This window comes from Aureobasidium namibiae, assembly GCF_000721765.1.
Source record: "Aureobasidium namibiae CBS 147.97 unplaced genomic scaffold scaffold_5, whole genome shotgun sequence".
NCBI classification, from domain to species: Eukaryota; Fungi; Ascomycota; class Dothideomycetes; order Dothideales; family Saccotheciaceae; genus Aureobasidium; species Aureobasidium namibiae.
Genome location: NW_013581204.1, coordinates 948069 through 967281, shown reverse-complemented (window position 1 = coordinate 967281; position 19213 = coordinate 948069). Strand labels below are relative to the sequence as shown.

The 19213-nt window shown below is 49.9% G+C and overlaps 10 protein-coding genes across 10 annotated transcripts; 6 read left to right on the top strand and 4 right to left on the bottom strand.

Moving 5' to 3' along the window:
- Positions 1 to 1245: 1245 nt before the first annotated feature.
- Positions 1246 to 2939, bottom strand: M436DRAFT_43069 (signal recognition particle protein; the record flags this gene model as incomplete). The annotated part of the gene is made up of 2 exons (XM_013573628.1): positions 1246 to 2652; positions 2709 to 2939. 2 exons carry the CDS (start codon positions 2937 to 2939, stop codon positions 1246 to 1248), a joined length of 1638 nt encoding a protein of 545 aa, XP_013429082.1.
- Positions 2940 to 3258: 319 nt separating this feature from the next.
- M436DRAFT_42909 (Rrp15p-domain-containing protein) lies at positions 3259 to 4275 on the top strand (the record flags this gene model as incomplete). Its single annotated transcript, XM_013573597.1, has 2 exons — positions 3259 to 3480; positions 3655 to 4275. 2 exons carry the CDS (start codon positions 3259 to 3261, stop codon positions 4273 to 4275), a joined length of 843 nt encoding a protein of 280 aa, XP_013429051.1.
- Positions 4276 to 4373: 98 nt separating this feature from the next.
- M436DRAFT_43296 (periplasmic binding protein-like II) lies at positions 4374 to 5374 on the bottom strand (the record flags this gene model as incomplete). The annotated part of the gene is made up of 3 exons (XM_013573667.1): positions 4374 to 4757; positions 4815 to 5284; positions 5338 to 5374. 3 exons carry the CDS (start codon positions 5372 to 5374, stop codon positions 4374 to 4376), a joined length of 891 nt encoding a protein of 296 aa, XP_013429121.1.
- Positions 5375 to 5589: 215 nt separating this feature from the next.
- Positions 5590 to 6922, top strand: M436DRAFT_42902 (exopolyphosphatase-like protein; the record flags this gene model as incomplete). The annotated part of the gene is made up of 2 exons (XM_013573594.1): positions 5590 to 5704; positions 5757 to 6922. 2 exons carry the CDS (start codon positions 5590 to 5592, stop codon positions 6920 to 6922), a joined length of 1281 nt encoding a protein of 426 aa, XP_013429048.1.
- Positions 6923 to 7253: 331 nt separating this feature from the next.
- M436DRAFT_42610 (YCII-related domain protein) lies at positions 7254 to 7779 on the top strand (the record flags this gene model as incomplete). Its single annotated transcript, XM_013573540.1, has 3 exons — positions 7254 to 7330; positions 7472 to 7676; positions 7735 to 7779. The coding sequence occupies 3 exons, from the start codon at positions 7254 to 7256 to the stop codon at positions 7777 to 7779; spliced, it is 327 nt and encodes a 108-aa protein (XP_013428994.1).
- A 774-nt stretch (positions 7780 to 8553) lies between these two features.
- On the top strand, positions 8554 to 9759 carry M436DRAFT_43121 (GDSL lipase/acylhydrolase family protein; the record flags this gene model as incomplete). The annotated part of the gene is made up of 2 exons (XM_013573638.1): positions 8554 to 9453; positions 9523 to 9759. 2 exons carry the CDS (start codon positions 8554 to 8556, stop codon positions 9757 to 9759), a joined length of 1137 nt encoding a protein of 378 aa, XP_013429092.1.
- Positions 9760 to 10701: 942 nt separating this feature from the next.
- On the bottom strand, positions 10702 to 11998 carry M436DRAFT_43226 (Formyltransferase; the record flags this gene model as incomplete). Its single annotated transcript, XM_013573654.1, has 3 exons — positions 10702 to 11428; positions 11488 to 11677; positions 11728 to 11998. 3 exons carry the CDS (start codon positions 11996 to 11998, stop codon positions 10702 to 10704), a joined length of 1188 nt encoding a protein of 395 aa, XP_013429108.1.
- Positions 11999 to 12217: 219 nt separating this feature from the next.
- On the top strand, positions 12218 to 12824 carry M436DRAFT_43200 (uncharacterized protein; the record flags this gene model as incomplete). Its single annotated transcript, XM_013573649.1, has 3 exons — positions 12218 to 12313; positions 12407 to 12481; positions 12618 to 12824. The coding sequence occupies 3 exons, from the start codon at positions 12218 to 12220 to the stop codon at positions 12822 to 12824; spliced, it is 378 nt and encodes a 125-aa protein (XP_013429103.1).
- A 1150-nt stretch (positions 12825 to 13974) lies between these two features.
- Positions 13975 to 16294, top strand: M436DRAFT_71500 (uncharacterized protein; the record flags this gene model as incomplete). Its single annotated transcript, XM_013573809.1, has 2 exons — positions 13975 to 14610; positions 14669 to 16294. The coding sequence occupies 2 exons, from the start codon at positions 13975 to 13977 to the stop codon at positions 16292 to 16294; spliced, it is 2262 nt and encodes a 753-aa protein (XP_013429263.1).
- A 2058-nt stretch (positions 16295 to 18352) lies between these two features.
- On the bottom strand, positions 18353 to 19205 carry M436DRAFT_71499 (uncharacterized protein; the record flags this gene model as incomplete). The annotated part of the gene is made up of 2 exons (XM_013573808.1): positions 18353 to 18778; positions 18819 to 19205. The coding sequence occupies 2 exons, from the start codon at positions 19203 to 19205 to the stop codon at positions 18353 to 18355; spliced, it is 813 nt and encodes a 270-aa protein (XP_013429262.1).
- Positions 19206 to 19213: the final 8 nt, after the last annotated feature.

Here is a 19213-nt window from a genome sequence, read left to right as displayed (position 1 = left end):
GAGAGCATGGTTTGAACTTCCCAGCGGTCTGTATTACTTCGACCCCGAGATCCAAGATATAGAGAGGTTTTATCTAGCGCCTTCTGGAGACGTCAGAGAAAAGCTCATCTTGAGTGACCGAGAAGACATCTCTGCCCAGCTTAAAGAACTCGCAGATCAAGTCGCGCAATTGGAAGTTGACAAAGTCGCCGGTATTGAACGTGAGGGATGGGTTCGCACCGACATCGTCGGTGTGTCAGCGGAAACTGCTTCGGATGAGGACGATTCTCCTGATGAGGATGATTCTTCTGATGAAGACGATTCTTCTGACGAAGACGCTTCTTCTAATGAAGAAGATGATGACAGTGTTCAAAACAGCGATCCGGACGAAACCAAAGATACCAATGGCGAACATTCGAGAAGCAACAACAACGACCACGATCAGCTAGAACACACACTTTGAGTTGCACTATGTATATTCTGGAAGTCTGACACACTACTGCATCAGCGAGATTTTTGGATGGAAAAGATATTGCGATATACATAACTGCAAATGGAAGAGCGAGTCGCATATTGCAGGGTTGATGCATCGGGCGCGCAAAAACTAGACGACGATCAGGAGGATTCACAGAAAGAGCATACATAGAAGTCGGAAGGAGAGATCGTTCAAAGGTCAGCTACAAGACTCAGTATTGAGAAAGGTAGCTCTCCAATCACAATTCTTCTTTCCAATCCACTTTTTGCGATCTTCCCATGTGCAAAGTCATGTCATTCAGACAGCCCATGCAAATGCACAGTCCCTCCAGTAACCAGAAGATGTACCATCGAGAGTCGCGATATCATCGGCTCTCTATGGTCGCTACTACTTTCTAGAAAGAACTGTGCATTGTGCGATATGAGTTCATATAACAAACAATGCACGATATTCTCGAGACATAGATCGTATCCACTGGAATACGCTGTTTTCTAGGCTGCTCCTTGGATAAACTTGTTTCCTATAAATCACTGTGCCGTTTCAACAGCGAGCATTACATTCTGTACGCTTATAGGAAAGAAGAGTGTAGCAGACCAGGCAGCAGCGATAAGCTATAGCAAATGGGAGATATCACATCGACCGTCAGACAAAGACAGCGGGAACTGGGACATTGATTGTAAGATTCAAATATCCTGCAACTACATTTTCTCGAGATTGTGCAAGGTAAATACAAACCCAGAAACGCCGACGCTATGCAACTGAAAAGCAGAAAAGGTTTGGTTCGGAACGACCTATCTTCTGCCACCGCGTCCGGCACCGCCAGCGCCGGCACCGCCCATTCCACCCATGCCGCCCATCATCTTCATCATGGCATTCATGTCCATACCGCCAAGGTTGGGCATACCGCCACCAGCGCCACCGCCAGGGGCACCGCCTCCCATGCCCATACTGCGCATCATGGCGCCAATATCCATACCGCCGAGGTTAGGCATACCAGGCATACCGCCGCCTCCAGCGGCGCCACCGCCTCTGCCTCCACCCATGGACTGCAAACGCTTCTGCATGGCGTTCATCTGCTGCTGGTTGTTCTTTCCACCCATAGCGCCCTGGGCCTTTTGCATATTCTGCATGCCGCCCTTGAACTTCTTGGCCATACCACCCATGACCTTTTGCTGCGACAGCAATTCCTCGACTTCGCGGACAGAGGTGCCGCTGCCTTTTGCAACACGCGTCATGCGCGAGGGCTGATCGACAAAGATTTTGCCGTCAGAGTCCAGTTCTTTGGTGGTCATGGAGTCGCAGATGTAGATCATACGTTTGAGCTTCATGGAGCCTTCGTCGTCGTCCATTTGACCCATGAGGCCGCTGAGGCCGGGGATCATGCCTGCCATCTTGGACAGAGGGCCCATTTTCATGATGTTGTTGAATTGATCGCGGAGGTCGCGAATGGTGAATTGGCCTTCGGCGATGTGCTTCATCGTATCCTTTTGGTCAAGCTTCAAACTTTGGACGTGCTCGACTAGACCGGCCATGTCGCCCATGCCCAGCAGCTTGGAGACAAAGGATTCGGGGTTGAAGCGCTCGAGATCGAGCAAATGTTCTCCGGTACCGATGAAGACGATGGGAGTGTGTGAAGCAGCGACGGCAGAAATGGCACCACCACCAGCGGCAGCACCATCAGTCTTTGTGATGATGATGGCACCGTAGTCTGCAGTCTCCTTGAAGGCTCTAGACTGAGCCTCGGCAGCCTGACCGATGGAAGAATCGAGGACCATAATGGTCTGGTGAGGCGAGACAGCCTTCTGAATCTGGACCATCTCGTCAAACAAATCCTGCTCCTGTCTGTGACGACCCGAGGTATCGACAATGATGATCTCGAACTTTTCCTTTTTAAACTTGTCGACACCCTCTCTTGCGACAATGACGGGATCAGTCTGGGTCAGACTACCGTAGTAGGGGATCTTTGCCTTGGTAGCATTCTGCTTAAGCTGGTCGAAGGCACCGGCACGGAAGGTATCGGCGCAAACCAGGGCAGTCTTGAAGCCTCTTGCCTGGTACCAGCGGGCGAGCTTGGTACAAGTGGTGGTCTTACCAGCACCCTGGAGACCGACAAACATGATAACGTTGGACTTGCCCTTCTTGGGTTGGTAGGCCGGGGTGTGGGGGTCGACGAGTTTGACGAGCTCATCAAAGACGGCCTGTCGTAGAGTCAGTACAAGGGCGATGATAATGCAAAATAGAGAATGTTGATGACCTTCTGGATGATGCGCTTCTTGTTCACACCAGGCGCGAGCTCGTTGAAGTTGACCGACTTCTTGATGGAGTTTCTCAGACCAGCGACCAGCTTGATGTTGACATCTGACTCTACAAGGGCGTTGCAGATCTCCTTGATCATGGCCTCGAAGGCCTTCTCGTCCAGAGTGGCAGCCCTGGTGAGGTCGTTGACGGCGGCATTGATGCGGCGTCCGAGATTCTGCAAAACCATCCTGGCTAGTTGACTGCGATGAGATCGAGCCTAGTTGCTATGGTTCCAGTGACAGGAGAGAGGGAGGTGGGCGGGAGGGAGCGTGAAGGATCGTGTGCGCGACGAGGTGTGCGGTGTGTGAGTGCTGATAACAGAGAAGCAGCCGGCGCGAGCAGCACACGATGGATGATTGCGCGCATGGCGGGGCGAGTCGGCCAAAAAGTCCCCGGCCGAGCCGCAACTTTCCCCACGTTTCGTTCTTTTCGAGCGCCAAAGTCGCGACAAAAAATCCCAGCGCCGTCTTCGATACTCTCATATATCACAACACACATCATTCACCATGGGTAACCCAAGCGCAAAGAGAAAGAGACCAGAGGGCATGGGCTACCGTAAGCCCAAGAAGCTCGTCAAGAAGTTCAAGAAGCAAAAGGCATACCACTCGGACAGCGAAGACGACGACCATGTTGAAGAAACCACCACCACAACCGACTTCCAGCCCGTCAACATGGACGACTCGGACGAAGAGGAGATCGAAGATGCTCCCCCTGTCACGACAGCTCCCGTTCCTGCTCCTGAACCTGTTGTTGAGAAGAAATCCACACCCAAGGCCGCCGCTCCTGCAAAGTCAGAACCTGCATCCGCCGCAGTGCAACCCAAACTCAAGTCAGCCTTGAAAACATCAAAGAAGGTCGATCCGCCGTCAGAGAGCGAAGACGAAGACGAAGACGAGGACGAGGACGAAGAAGAGGAAGATGACGATGATGTTGAGGACCTCGATGCGCTGGACGACGAGGACCTAGCCGACTCTGATTTGGAAGACGACGACGAGCTCGACCTGAGCGAAGACGAAGACGGCAAGCCCAAAAAGACACGCAAGCGCAACGATCCCACCGCCTTCGCCACATCCATGTCCAAGATTCTGGGCACCAAACTAACCACCGCAAAACGACAAGATCCCGTCCTGTCAAGAAGCGCTGCTGCAACCGCCGCTTCCAAGGAACTGGCCGACCAGAAGCTCGAGATGAAGGCAAAGAGGAAGATGCATGCTGAAAAGAGAGAGGCACTGGACAAGGGCCGCGTCAAGGACGTTTTGGGGTTGAACACACCAGAGGTCAGCACGGCTGAGATCCAAGAGACGGAGAGAAGACTGCAAAAGACTGCTCAGCGTGGTGTCGTCAAGCTTTTCAACGCTGTCCGAGCCGCTCAGGTGCAAGGAGAGAGTGCCAGAAGCGAAGCAAAGAAGGAAGGTGTGGTTGGTATTTCGCAGAGAGAGGAGAGAGTGAGCGAGATGACCAAGAAGGGCTTCCTCGACCTCATTGCCACTGGAGGAAAGAAGCCTGCTGCAGTAGAGGCTTAGATGTAGATTCACGATACCCGCTCATATTCCTGTACCTTGTTCGATCGACATGCGTTCAATCGTTGCTCATGGGATTTCTATCTACAGTGCTCAATCCTCTATTGACCCTTCTGGGCACGGTTAATGGCCACCATACCCTCTACACCACCATTGCTGTCGTCTAAGACGCCGCCCTTCTTCAAGATGCTGATCGTGTGCTCCACAACGCCTGAATCTACGCCTCGGACATTGTCTGAAAACTTGACCGTCTTGAGCCACGCATTGGCGTCTTCTTGCGAGTACTCCATGGTACCGGTGATGTGTTCGACCGACTCTTCTTGGTGCTCACGGAAGTACTGGACTCCTTGATTCAGTTTCTCTGCCATGACCTCCAACTTCTTATCTTTAGCGTCTCTTGCAGCAATCATCCAGCTAGGCCAGGGGGTGTAGATATCGCCCACACGCTTCAACTCGCCATTGTCGTAGAACTTCTTGGTTGTGAACTATGATCGAGACATGTCAGCATAGCCCTAATCCGCTTGACTTTGAACATGACTTACGTGCTCCCACATGAAGAAGTCGGCCTTGTCTCCTTCATTGACACCATTGCGCAGAGCCTTGAAGTCCCCCAATGGCACAACTTCAAAAGGCGACTTTGACTTCTCCAACCAGCCCTTCTGATCAGCAAGGACGTATGACATGACATACGATCCACTGCCAATACGTGAAACACCGACTCTCTTGCCGTTCAACTCATTCTCATCATTGATGGAGCTCTTGTTTCCCACACTGATGGCCCAGCACAGCGGACTCTCAACGTATGTTCCCACCAGCTTGTATGCAGGAGTCTCTTTGCTGGCATTTGTCTTTCCCAAGTCTGCTACGAAGCCCTCGGTCAAGCCGATCGCCACATCAATGCTGTTGTCTTTCAGAGATGCTGTGAGGGCGCCTGTGCCAGTAGGAAAGGGCTTGATGTCGGCTTCGAGACCAAAATGCTTGATGGCGAAGTGGAGGGGCGTTGAGAAGTGTTCTTGTGCTTTGTGTTAGCTTGAACATGCATACAGCTGCTAGAGAGATGCTCACCAGGAATGTATCCTATGCGAAGTCTTTCTGAAGTCATTCTTGAGGTTGTAGCGAATCCGCGAGTTGTAACGTTCCGAGCAGAGGATAGTGTCTTTGAGAACATGTCATGGAGTGAAATTGAAAATGGTCGATTTGATTATCCGATTGTCTGTCACCCCGCAATCACCATCATCGATGACATCGCACGCGACCCTGTTTCCCGGCTCTCCCTTGCCCACTCTCCCTCGAGACAAAGATACTTTCCCACCAGTGATGGCAATCCCAAGAAACTCCCTTGGTGCCTTTCTCAAGCAAGCAAAAGCCAGCTTGAAAAAAGCCATAGACCAGAAGGAGAAGGTCACCTTGGTCATTGGCAATGAATCAGCGGGTAAAATTTACCACCTCTGACTGACTGAGAATACTTCTAATAGCCTTGACAGATCTTGACTCAATCACGGGCTCAATAGTCTATGCATACCTCAGATCCATCACACCCTCGCCACGATCCTCCACCGCTCTTCACATACCAGTCTTGAATATTCCTAGAGCGGATATAGACCTAAGGCCTGAATTGCTCACTCTGCTGCCTCATGCAAATATTTCGAAAGACCAACTAATCACTCTGGATGATCTTCCCGACCTTGGCTCCATCAAAGAAACTCTAGCTCCTGAATTGACCAGATGGTTCCTCGTCGACCACAATGCCTTGCAGGGAAAACTCGGCGCCATCTACTCTGATCGTGTGGTAGGCGTTATCGACCATCACGTAGATGAGAACAGAGTTCCCAAGGACACTGGCGACGAACCACGTATCATCGAGACCAGCGGAAGTTGCACCACTCTGATCATAAACCATTGCCGTGAAGCTTGGGACAACCTGTCATCAGGCACATCCTCTACAGGGGCAGCTCATGCGCAAGGCGATACCTTGATGGAAGACGAAGCCGTGACTTCGCTCTGGGACGCACAGGTAGCTCAGCTTGCTCTTGCTTCAGTACTCATCGACACCATAAATCTTGAAGACAAACACAAGACGACAGAGCTTGACGAGCACGCAGTCACCTACCTCGTGGCCAAAATCAATCTATGCGCAAAACTCGCAACTCAATTCGACAGAAGCGCCTTCTTTGACGAGATCATCGAAGCCAAAAGAAACCTCGACTCCCTCACTCTGGAAGAGATATTCAGAAAAGACTACAAACAATGGACAGAGAATGGATTGATTCTAGGCACAAGCGCAGTCGCTCAACCCATACAGTTCCTCAAGCGCAAGATTAATGACGACAACAGCCCTACCGACTACAAATCCCTTCTGGAAGCCGCAAAGAAGTTTTCCCGCGAGAAGGACATGTGTATTTTTTCCATCATGACAGGATACGCAGACGAGGAAGGCAAGCTCGCCAAACAATTGGCTGTGCTGGCTGTCGACGAAATGGGTGTCAGCATCTGTAACAAGTTCCGTGACGATGCCATTGAGAAGTTTGAGCTAGAAGAAGTGGACACGGCTGAGAGCGATGGACAGTGGTTCCATGTGTGGCAGCAGCGCAAGCTTGGTCCTAGTAGAAAGCAGATTGCTCCTTTGATTAGAGAAGCCATGTCGGCTTGACGCTTGTGGACAAATATATGAGATGAGGGAATACAGTGTGCTTTTTATAGATCTGAATATATGCATTCATATAAATGTCAAGAACCTTATTCCAGAGTCTTTCACTCAGAGTATTGAAAGTGAACACAAAGTAAAGATGCTGCTCTCTTGAGAGGTCGGACTTCTCTCCACAAAACTTCAAGCCCCTCCTCCACACTCGCAACAACCACATCGCCGAATCTCGGAACAACACACTCCTCTTCCTCCTTGTCTATCAACACAACTAATGTTTGCACTTCGACGAGCTACTCTACTTTCCACAGGACGCAATTTCTCTACCACATCACGCATCATGTCTCAAAAATACGAATGGATGGTTATCTTGCCCGACAATGTCGGTGCTTTGGACAAGAGAATGGCTGTTAGAGAGTAAGTTGCACTCTTCGATCCACTTCCATATACACTGCATTGAAAGCAGGCACTTTAACTACCGTCTTCCTCGTGTTGCTGTTTGAGCTTGGCTACACGTCGATGTCATCTTGCGGAAATCATTGACGCCGTAATTCACAGACAACATCTCGCAGCCGTCAAGCCCAACGCCGAAAGCGGTTTCTGGGTGTTGGGCGGTGCAATGCTCGAAGACACTCCCAAGGAAGGCTCGCCTCTCAAAATCACTGGATCGGTCATGATGGCTGTGGCTAGCTCCAAGGAGGAAGTCATGGAGAAGATCAAGAGTGATATTTATGCCGACAAGGGAGTTTGGGATATGGACAAGGTAAATTGACGATATGGATAGATTGAGTAGAAGAGGAGTTTGCTGACGAAGAGTACAGATTCAAATCTTCCCTTTCAAGTCGGCTATTAGATCTGCTTTGTAGAGAGATCAAAGGGTTGGGGGTTAGGAAGCTTGACGATGTCACGTAAATCGTTTGTACATGATGTATCAATCTCATCTAATAAGCTCCTCCTTCTTTGACGACAAAGGTTCACTTGTTATACCGACACAATTTCTGTCAGAATTCGGACTCTTGCACTGTGCTTCAGATTATGTACAATTCACACTGCTTGAGTATGGCAAGAAAGATACACTCTGCATTGCCGAGGATGCTCCGTCCAGCCACCTCTTGAGCTCACTGTCGCCATCAGCTTTCAGCATCGCTCGCATAGATGATTGTCCTAACTCCATGTGTCCGTCGTCCGGTACCGGCATTATTCGACTGCCGGAACATGCTGAGCGTACTCGCATGGACTTGCGGGATGGCCATCATGATCTCTTTTTAGCCTAAAGTCTCTAGCCCCAGTTTCTCACACCTCCGATCATGATGCGGATCAGAGGTGGAGAAATCGCGGGGATCCTTGACGTCTTGACACGTCCATCCCGCTTCTCTTTGCACGAAGAAAAAGCTTGTGCAGCATGGCAGACCATGCTTTCTGCCCTGCCGTGTGAAGAAATGCGAGGGCTGGATGGGCTAGCGGGACTGTGCGGTGACTGCATCTCGTTGCCGTAACCGAGATAGCCTGTATGAATGATGCTTTTCCACAGGCTCTGGTGTTTGGGGAGGAGATGCAAAAGTATAAGAAGGTAGAGTCGTTCTCTTTGTCTTGCTTGACTGCCTTCTTGTGTATCCCACTCCACATCTGATCTGATCACCATGCCTACTCTCTCACTCTCAACATTGGTGGCACTCTCCTCCGTGGCATCAGCATGGCCACACTTTGGTCCCCCAGGACCTCCCCTCCATTCCGGTAGCCCCCCACCTCCACCTCCGCCCCCCGGCTCCAAGCCCTCTTCCTGGGGCCTCAAGAAATTCACCAGCCTGGTCGCTTTCGGAGACAGCTACACCGACGACTCCCGCCTCTCCTACTTTGGCTCTCACAACGGCAGTGCTCCCCCCGTCGGCTGGGAGAACCCTGCAAACTACCATTCCGCAGATGGCGGTCGTCCCTGGCCCCAATATGTTGCTCAGTACTCTGGGGCCAAGGTGTACAATTATGCTGTTTCCGGAGCGGTGTGCAGTAATGATATCACTCCCCGCACATTTGCGAGTATCAATGCCGATTTTCCTGATATCCAGGGTTATGAGGTTCCTGCGTATCTGGCGGACAGCAAGTATGTGTATCCCAATGGCACTAAGGCTTTGAACGTCCCTGTAGACTCGACTGTCTATTCCATCTTCATCGGCACCAACGACCTCGGCAACTATGCATTCATCGATGATAGCCAAGTCGCTGGCAAAGTCATCCCCGACTACATTGACTGCGTCTACTCCCAATTTTCGCGTCTCTATGACTCTGGAGCCAGATACTTTGTGCTCCAAAACGTTTCTCCCTTGCAACTGAGCCCTCAATACGGCTTACCCAGTAAAGGTGGTTTGAATGCAACTCAATACTGGCCAGAGAAGATCACCAAGAACACCACAGAGGTCTCGGGAAGAATGCTCGAGACCGTCACTACCGTCAATGATGTATTCAAGTACAGAACTCCTTACGAGGTGCTGCTTGCAAACAAGTATCCTGGTGCTCATTTTGCGTTGATGGATATGTATGGATTGGTAAGCTTTGATCCCTTTCCCCCTCCCTCACTATAGCAGAAAGTGCAAGAAAGCTGATGAATGCAACAGATCACCGACATGTACAACAATCCCTCTGAGTACTTGAACGGCACCAACCCTACTGTGACTGGCTACGTCAATCACTGCACTACAAATGGCACTGATTGTGTTGCTGCTACCAACCCAGACTCGTACCTTTGGTATGATCCGCTGCACCCTAGCGAGCAGGCTGACCGTGGCTTTGCGAGAGCGTTCATCGATGTGGTGAACGGAAACAGCAGGTGGGCTACTTATTACTCTGCTTGATTGAACATGTACGTAGAAGTGGATAGGCTTTGAGTTGCGAAATTCAATGATACGATATACATGTTTGATGTTGTTTTGTTGTCGAATTCGAAGATCATCTCATTAACTATGGGCCATTATTGCTTTCGCTGCGATATGTGTTACATGGCAGACAGCCAGTCATCAGCTTTTAGCTCTTGGCCATGATCGAGAAGGAGGTGAAACAGTATAAAGCTAGCATTCTTCCATTTGTCGCAGACGCAACAAACCATGATTAACACCAGACCACTCCCTTGTGAGTTCCTCATCGATCACACAGACCTTCTCGCACCACCTAGTTCAGACCGAAGGACTCAGCAGCAGAGAAAGTAACCTCGTTCATGACCCGCACTCCACAACCAGCTTTCCTCATCTCTGGGAACAATCTCTGCCGAGTGTTTGCGTTCAAGCACGACGGTCATGAGTGTAGCCACTCTGATACCAAGATCAAGAGGCTGGACTGGTAGTTACCATAAACAGCCATCGCGTGATCCATGGTCTGCAATGAGCGTTACTCATTGCTAGTTACGATGCCTGCCAAGCTTTGCGTACAGGCACGAGAGATACAGGAAGAGTTGCTCGAGCAAAGAGTTTAGAAGGCTGAATATAATAGTCATGGACGTGATGGCTTTCGGTGGAGGTACCCGGCTTCCTTGTTGACATATTAAGACGGACAGCAGCCATGAGATTCGTTCGTTCTCTTTTCCCTTTTCTTGATGTTAGTGGATACAGAAAGGTGATTCTTTTGCATAGAAGACGTGCCTTTAGACGCGAAAGACTTCGGGCGTGGTGTCATTTCCGGCACTTCTCTCTTATGGTGGTACAGGGCGATATACGAGCTATCACAATGCAAAGTAATTTCCAAAACCAAATACATATCCCGAGAGACAAGATGAAAGAGAAGCATATAGTTGAATATTGCGATCAACAACAAGTCACGGGCATTGTTGATCTCAACTTGTCATAAATGACAGTCGCCTTCTGTTTGGAGCTTCCCTCAATAGTGACTTCTGCCGGGCTGACCCACCCATCCTTGGAACGGAAGTATATGCGTTTCTCCTTGTCATGTCTGAAGATCGAAACCGCACCAGGGTCGAGGGGATGGTTGCCCATCCTGAGCACAGGTCCCTTGGCTTGAACCTGTTCCCAGCAAGCGTCGGTAGAGTCCTCGAATCCATGGAAGGTGATTCGTTTCGTCGGTGCAAGACTCGTGTCTATTGCAAACAGTCGGCCGAGCACACGATCTCTAAGAAGGATCTCCGATGATGGCCAGCGGAAGTTGACGTGGCGATCTGCGGGTGTGATCTTTCGGGCATGACGAGGGTAGTCGGCTGAGCCATCTAGTTGGCCAAACATGTCGTTCTTTGTGTTCCTGAGGCTTCGGCTGGCTGCAGGTTTGATGTCGGGGTTTGTAGCAAAACTGCCTGTTATGATATTCTTGTAGAGCATGTCCGCACCGAGGGGACCGATCCAGGTCAACAGTGAGTCCAGAGTGGCGGAGGCTTCATTTGGGATGGGGAGTCCAGGAGCAGCAGTTTGGTCAATGATTCTGCCTTGGTCAAAATGCTTGGGATGCAGTGTTTGTAAAGTTACGCCGGTTTTGTTCAGTCGTCGCAGTAGTGTGTGATGTAATGGTGCTGGACCAGGCAAGCTGAATAAGTGTGGTGTTAGTCGAGTCTAGAGAAGACTGAGCATTGATCGAAGCATTACTCAGGAAGCATTGAAGGGTGCACGTTGAGACCGCCGTATTTTGCTGCATTCAGAATGCGTGGCGGGACAAGCAAGCCAAAGGACACCGCAACCACCATGTTGAAAGGTCGAGGCGGCGTCCAGCCAGTGAATGTGTCAATCTGGTGTACATTGAGACCCAGCTCTGTGCCTGCTACACTTTTGATCGGAACTACGCATGCTCAGCGACGAGAAAGACAAACTGAGTGTGGAGGCAGCTACCTTCCCGAATCTGCTTCAGTCCTCGACCAACACGTTTGTCTTTCCTACAAACCACATCGATAGAGGCTACTTTGTCAGGATTCTCTTTTCTGATCTTGTTCAGTGCTTTTAACGAATAAATGCTGAATTCATCTGCGCCACAGAAGAGCACGCGAAGAGGGTCATGCTGGGGTGAGCTTGACAGATATCGTCTTGACGACGCACAACTCCAGTTTGTGAAAACTCTGCTTCTCGCGACCGAGGAGACAAGACCCACAGCTCGCAACATCATCTTCAAAGGAGACTATCAAGTTATATATGAATGTGATCGCGTGGTTGGTTGGCGGTCGACAGGATTTGGACGGCGCACGTGACTGGATGAAATTGCCAAGGCTCGCTTGGGATTTCGCCAGCTTCGTGGGAAAATCTTGCGAGAAATCCATCTCCGCGACGACCCACGAAGAGCATCTCGACAAGCATCATCGCCCTCTCGCCCAACGACGACGTAAAAATGTCCACCACCCAGAAGACCCAGAAGCCCAAGGCTGGCCGTTCCGCCATTGCCGATGTTGTCGCTCGCGAGTACACCATCCACCTGCACAAGCGTGTACGTTCAGTTTGATGAAGTCCATCAATGGCCGCTCTCCAACATGAGCTGGTATCGGGCGGAAGACTGATTCCGGATTTTTAAACAATATAGGTTCACGGTGTTTCCTTCAAGAAGCGCGCTCCCCGCGCCATCAAGGAGATCAAGGCCTTCGCCGAGAACGCCATGGTGAGTCTGACCTCTTTTTCTTGTCTGCTAACGTGTTGTGCGCATGTGCAGAGTCTTTCTCAGGCGATGCGCTTGCGCAAACACTTGCGACACTACCTTCACAATCTTATAGATGCTAACTCGTTTCTCATCACAGGGCACTCGCGACGTCCGCCTCGACCCCCAGTTGAACAAGAAGGTCTGGGAGTGTGGTGTTAAGGGTGTTCCTTTCCGCCTCCGCGTCCGCATCTCGCGCAAGCGTAACGACGAGGAGGGCGCCAAGGAGAAGCTCTACTCCTACGTCCAGGCCGTCAACGTCAAGGACCCCAAGGGTCTCCAGACCACCGTTGTTGAGGACGCATAAGCGTATCGCTCACGGGATGCTGGATACTTGACTTGATGATACCAAAAAGGAGGGCGCTGGTCACATTGGAACGGGAATGAACAACTGTTTTTACAATTTTTTTTTTACTGAGCTGGGAATGCATAGGTTCACGGCCATGAACCATGGGAGTCACGATATGGCGGGAAAAGCAAAGTACTTTTCTCATGCTGCTTCAAAATACCACAACAAATCAGGAAAAAACAGTTCGACCCTTCCCGTGATATTTCTTGTCTCTGACATGTGATTCTTGGAATTATCCTATGCACAACGATCTCGAGCTTATGGCAGTTTCACATGCGTCGTTCTCCGTAGCAGACCATTTGTTTTGAAGTCATTATCCTCTTATCTTCTTTGATCCTGTTCTCTTGCTCGTTGTAGGGCTTTGATTATTACTGTTCGAGTGGCAGCTCTGAACTGCACGACTCTCGTCCGCTCTTGTCCGCCTTCTAGAGAAGACGTTAGGGCCGATCACCGGTCGTTGCGAGGTCAGACCCTCACAGCTCGACTCCAACAACGTCGATGCAATGCTGGTGAATCGCAGTCATGCTAGTCCCAGGAACAACACTGAACCACAGGGAGACCCAGTGTCCGATCGTTCGGGGTCCATCTGATCGACTAATGACACCTATATTTATCCATCTCCTCGATCACATGTCAATGATCCAGTCAAATGTATGAATGTCTCTGCAACGGTGCATAACCTTTATCACAACCATTTTTGTGGTCGACATCTACATGACTCGAAGACCATCGAGAGGCACTGGTGTTATGGCCCTTGGAAAAAAACTCATTTTCATCGAAACGCAATAGCGATACCGAGACGTTACCCATCTACTGCTCAAACGATACCACCAAACGACTCCCCGTCTTGGCAATCCAGGAAGGTATTCCGAGTCAGAAGATCACCGAATGTAGATGACATGCAACCGGATTCCTGTGCAGCAAGTTGCAACAGTTCCATAATGACAGGGCAACCAATTCTCGCCGTGTTGCGAGTTGGTCGGCTCCTCGAATCCATGTCTCCCCGAGGAGGTCCATTCTTCACTCGATGTCTTCTATCAAACTCTCTTCCCAGCGGTCTGGCTCCGCGTCCCGAAAATCTAGTGTCTGGTATTCTCAGGATCCTAACATGACTTCGACTGAGTCTATCTTGAAGCGTCTGGCAGAAGTGGAAGTCGAAAAGGAATCGTTACGAGTCCGACTCCTCTCCAACCACATGGACAGTAGCCAAGGAAACTCCCGAAGACAGACTATCTTCGCGCATAAGTCAACGGAGATTGAAACACCAACAGCAATCAGAGACAAGGTGGCCGGATGGCTCAACAAGCCCAAAAAGCAATCGTCACACTCAGTTCTTTTGGAAATCTTCACACAGTATGAACGGTACAACCTCGTCTTCGACAACATATACCAGCGACTCGAGATCCAAGACGTCATTGCTATCAGTCGAACATGCACAACCCTGTCTTCGTTCTACAAAAATATGCTACCATGTCGATGGAACATCAACCGGAGACTGGCAAGGTTCGTAAATGACCCAAGAGACTTTAGAGCCAGATTGGGAACCGCAGACGCCCTCATATCTGGTACCTTCGCGCTGCTGTTCTTCGCTCAGCTCTACTGGCTGGATTCTGGACTAGACATATACGTTCGGCAAGGACCAAAGGCTGATGCGTTGATACGATATATTGGAGAAGACAAAAGCTACGAGTTCGATCACAGCTACGGTTGGTCAGACAACGATCAGCATCGTACTCTTACCAAGGTGAGTTCAGTATTTGTATCTACAAGTCTCGCTTGGTTCCATGACTTACCAAGCCAAGGTCCTCATCTTCCGAAGAACAGTCCCACCCGGCTCGCCACAAATACGATTCCATCTTACTCGAACATTACCGTTGCACAGTATCTTGATCGATTGTGCCTTCTCGACCGCTCATGTCAACATCATCTCTTGGAACAAGGCATATTGCATGTTCCCGAATGTTACGTTCATGGACCGTCGAATGTACTTCTTGCACAACCCGGACGAAGCTATGGGACAGATCTTGAGCAAATACTCGGCTCACGGATGGCGTACTTCTGACTGGGTGGACTATGACCAGGCTAAAGGGTGCAACAGACCTGGCATTCGAGAGAACTTCAGGAGCATAGGCGACTCATCAACGTGGACCATACCACTCAACACCTACAAGATACGCGCACCCGCATGCCCGGACTCTGTGCTAGAAAGCTGCACATTTCAGATCTTCCCAGACTCTGGACCTCAAGAATCACCGCATGCTGTCACGGGACTCAAGACTTTCGGTCTCGGAGCGCAGATATTCTCATGCTGCATGTTGAAGCAGACCTATACGTTCCACGCACCGGACATTAGCTGGATCGTGTTTCTTCGAGAGAAGCTCAGCCGGATGATCATGCTCGAACTTCTCAAAACTGGAGATACAGACTTGATTGCTAGAGCAAAGCAACCAGACTTCATGTCTGGTGATCACAAATGCTGTCCTGTACTCAGACTAAGGTCACGGTTCCAGAGACCTGATGGATGGGAGTGTGTTGATCATATGATACCTGCTTGGCTCGAAGAATGGAAATTGGCTAAGAGAGACAGAACGGAAAGCCTCGATCTGAAGCCACATCCGTTGACTATTGTCCGATCCAAGAAACAGCTACAAACCTCACAGAAGGCGCTTGAGTCTGTACCTCCACCAGTACCACCTCCACATGCAAGGTCTATGACGACGAGCAGACTACCATCGAGGTCCATACCAGTCCCGTTGTCAAGCCCTGTGAGCGATCAATTCCCGGTGTCTTTGAGGACGACTTCAGTATCCTCTGCAAGACTTCCACGATCGTCCTCAGCTAGCCACATCAGTGCATCTAAACCCGTCTCAACCAAGCTGCCAACTCTTGAATCACCAACGCGGCGCATCGTATCGGCTCAATCTCAGCTCACGGAGTCTGGGCCGTCGCTTCCTCGAGTCCCCTCAGCATCTTTGCCGTTGAATAAGAAATACTCGGCTCAAATCCCATTATCGAGTGACCTGCAACCTCTCAGACCGCAACTCCCCAGATTTGCAACAGCAATTCCATTGCACAAGCCAAGGACATCACTCCGAGATACTACACCACCAAGGTCACCCGAGAAGCAGAAGGGCGACTACTTTTCATTCATACACAGACGACCAAAAGCGTTGTTACCACCGAAGTTAAACCTCCCCTCGGCAGAATTCGGCCCTCTGATACCTGATCTATTGACACCGCCACCGGATGTACCTCTGCCTAGATCTGCTGGACACCAACGCAAGACATCGCCCCTATTTTCCCCCTCACATCTACCGTGGTCGCCGTTCGAGAAGAAGTTCCGCAACGTGCATAGCAAACCCGGTTCTCTGAGTTCTATGTCTGCTCGATCTGAGAAAATGATTCCAGGAGAGATGAACTGGCTTTGATGGGTTTCGCAATCATGGACCGCTATCCAAGAACGGTCTGTTCAAGGAACCACTTTCTCTACGAGGATGTTGCTCGTGCCAGGCTGCACGCTGTAACGTCCCTGCCATTTCCTATACCGATAATAGTAATGTATACTCTTTACTCGCCAAGACTCGGTCGAAGCATCTTCATCCACGAATTCTCAGGCAAATCAAGACACATTTCGCATCAACTGTCTCCCTTCACTCCGATGTGTTCTCGTGACCGGATCCTGACGATAATGACCTGACCGGTTGAGCAAGATTCTGACGAACAGGTTATTATCCATTCCTGAAGCCGCTGGACAAGCTTCACAGGGCAAACTCTAAATGTGTCGTGCATGTTTCCCACATTTCCGAATTTCAACGGCTATACCATTCTACCCCTGAATATCACATCGAGAAAAAATCCGCTTCAGCGAGCGCGAAAAGAGAGGCTGTTGTTTGGGAAGAGTATTAGAGCAAAGCAGTATGCTTGAACAGATAGATCCGGCAAGTTCCTGTTCCAAGCGCAACGACATGCGCGATAGGCTGTGAGCTCTCGACGTGAGCAAGTTATGTTTCCGAACTCGCGCAGATCGGTCAGTTGGCACCTCAGGTCAGGTGTCCTTAGTAAGCAGAGTGTCCTATAAAAACAGCACCGTTCTCCTTTCTCTGTCTTTCTTTCTCTCAATCGTTCCTCACACGCCACTCCTTCCCATCCAAAAAGCAGCTGAGTACTCTTTTCTCCCCTCGCACCCCCAAAAGCTCCCCATCACAATGAACTCTCACCTTCGGGGCGCCTAATAAGACACACACTCTTGTTGTCCTCCACTGCATTCGCACTCTGTTCTTGTTCCGCTTTTTTTTTCCTGGGAAGGCAAGCAGAGTGTGTCTGTACGAGTCGACTGAAGCACTGGGCGGGCTCAGGGATCTCATTTCAACATAAGGACCCCACCTGGCAGATTGGTAAACGCTAGAGAGGATTGCGCGTGCTAATAATGAAAGTATCTTGTTCGAGGCTCTGGTTTTTTTTTTTATAACTTACTCTGATTTCTCTGCACTTCTGCTCCCTGGTAGGGAAGTGTAGAGGGGAAAGGGAGAGCTAGAGAGGCTAACTTTGGTTCATTTTAAGTGATGAGTTGTCCGGAGCTTTTGGGGAACTTCTCTTGCACTATGCCGCTGATCTTGCTTGGTTGAATAGGTTTTGAGTGCTTTTTTTTTGCAAGCAACTGTGATCCGAGATTGAGTTGTTTGTGAATGAAGGGATGTTCGGAGAACAGTCCTTGGTGGTTTTTGTCTTTTGACAGAACCATCAGAAGAAACTTTTTTCTCAATGAGTTGCTGGCATTGTTTGCTGGGACTTGTAGAGGATTTGGTCTTACCAGATGTTCCAATGTTTCATGGTAATGAGGGCTGCAGTGCTGATGAATGTTTAAGGCACTGCCCTCCTGTGTGCTAAAAACAGTTGTAAAAATGCACAGTGGTTTCTATAAACGAGCAGTGTTCATTGAAAGACCGTGTGCTCTTGACTCTCTTCGGTATTGTCCCTAGCTTGGAAACTTTTGTGCCTTTCCATAGGCAGATCATTCTCTATGCTTTTTGCAGGAGAGGTGTGAGAGAAGCGCGCGAGCTACAAACTTCAGCACACGGAGAGTGGTGATATCAGCGATCGGTCGGCTGGAAATCTTGATGACTTCACATCCAAGACTGCCCACACGAGTTCGACTAGTAGAATGCATCAAGTCCCTCATACCCAAGTATCATCCGGCCCTGGGTACAGTCTGATTGTAACCCTGAGATACGGGATAGTGAAATGCGGATTGCGGATTGTCCAACCACAATCAAAGCCTGTCACAAACGCATAATCAGGATATTCGTTGGATGCATCATCCCAAAGGGTGGGTCGGAGTCCAGTTCGATCCTCGAGACTGCGAGACAGTTTCAATCTGAGGATCTTCAATGTCAAAGAGGGTCAACTAAAAGCTATCATAGAAGGCCAGGGTGGCGCAAGAAACATACCTTTTTCTCTTGCATCGAATGCCCGTCCTGAAAGGATGATCAATACCTCTCCATGATCTCTCGTGAGACCCTCGCGGCTTCTCTAGTTTCCTCCACCAATTCGACATTCTTCTCGATATCTCCCAACCTCTCTTTCCAGAACCGCCATCTCTCCAAACTCGCACCACCCTCTCCCTCCCAAAGTTCTCGTTGCCCCTTTCCACCATCCTCTGACAACTCTTTCGCGTTGCACAGACGATAATCCTGCAACTCCTTTATACACATCTCAAACATCACCTCCCCAGCATTTTCCACCCACCCCCTGACTACGATCATCTCAATAACCAACACCGCAGTTTCATCCTCAAGTGTATCTGCCAACCTCGCCAACCCCTCTACACACTTCCTGTCTCCAAAGATACCAGAAACAGCGAACAAAGCATCCGCACAAGCAATATTTGCAATTCTTACTTTTGTGTCTGCAGTCTGGTACTTCGCAGATTCGATTCGCCAATGGGAGCAGTACATCCACCAATTCAAATCGAAACCGATCATGTCCAAAATGCGGTAAATGTTTCCACAGTGTCCATTGAGAGTCACTGAGCGCACCTTCCCTTTGTTGCTCTGTAATATGCACATCAGGTCGATTTTGTATCTCGAGTAACAAATCCACAATCTTGCTTTGACAGCCTGGAATCTCGATTGCGGCGTATTGAAGCAGACCCCACAGGTATAGCAGAGGAATACCTGGAGATGCGCAGTCCTCTGTCGGTTTAGTGATTTGTTCGGCAGCAGCGGTTACGGGGATGAGGTTGCGGAGGTAGTTTTTTGATGTCATTGCTTTTGAGTGACGGCAGCCTTCGCCGTCGGGGCCGGACTTTTCTATGCTGTTTTCGAACCAGGCGTCTGTCATTTGTTCGG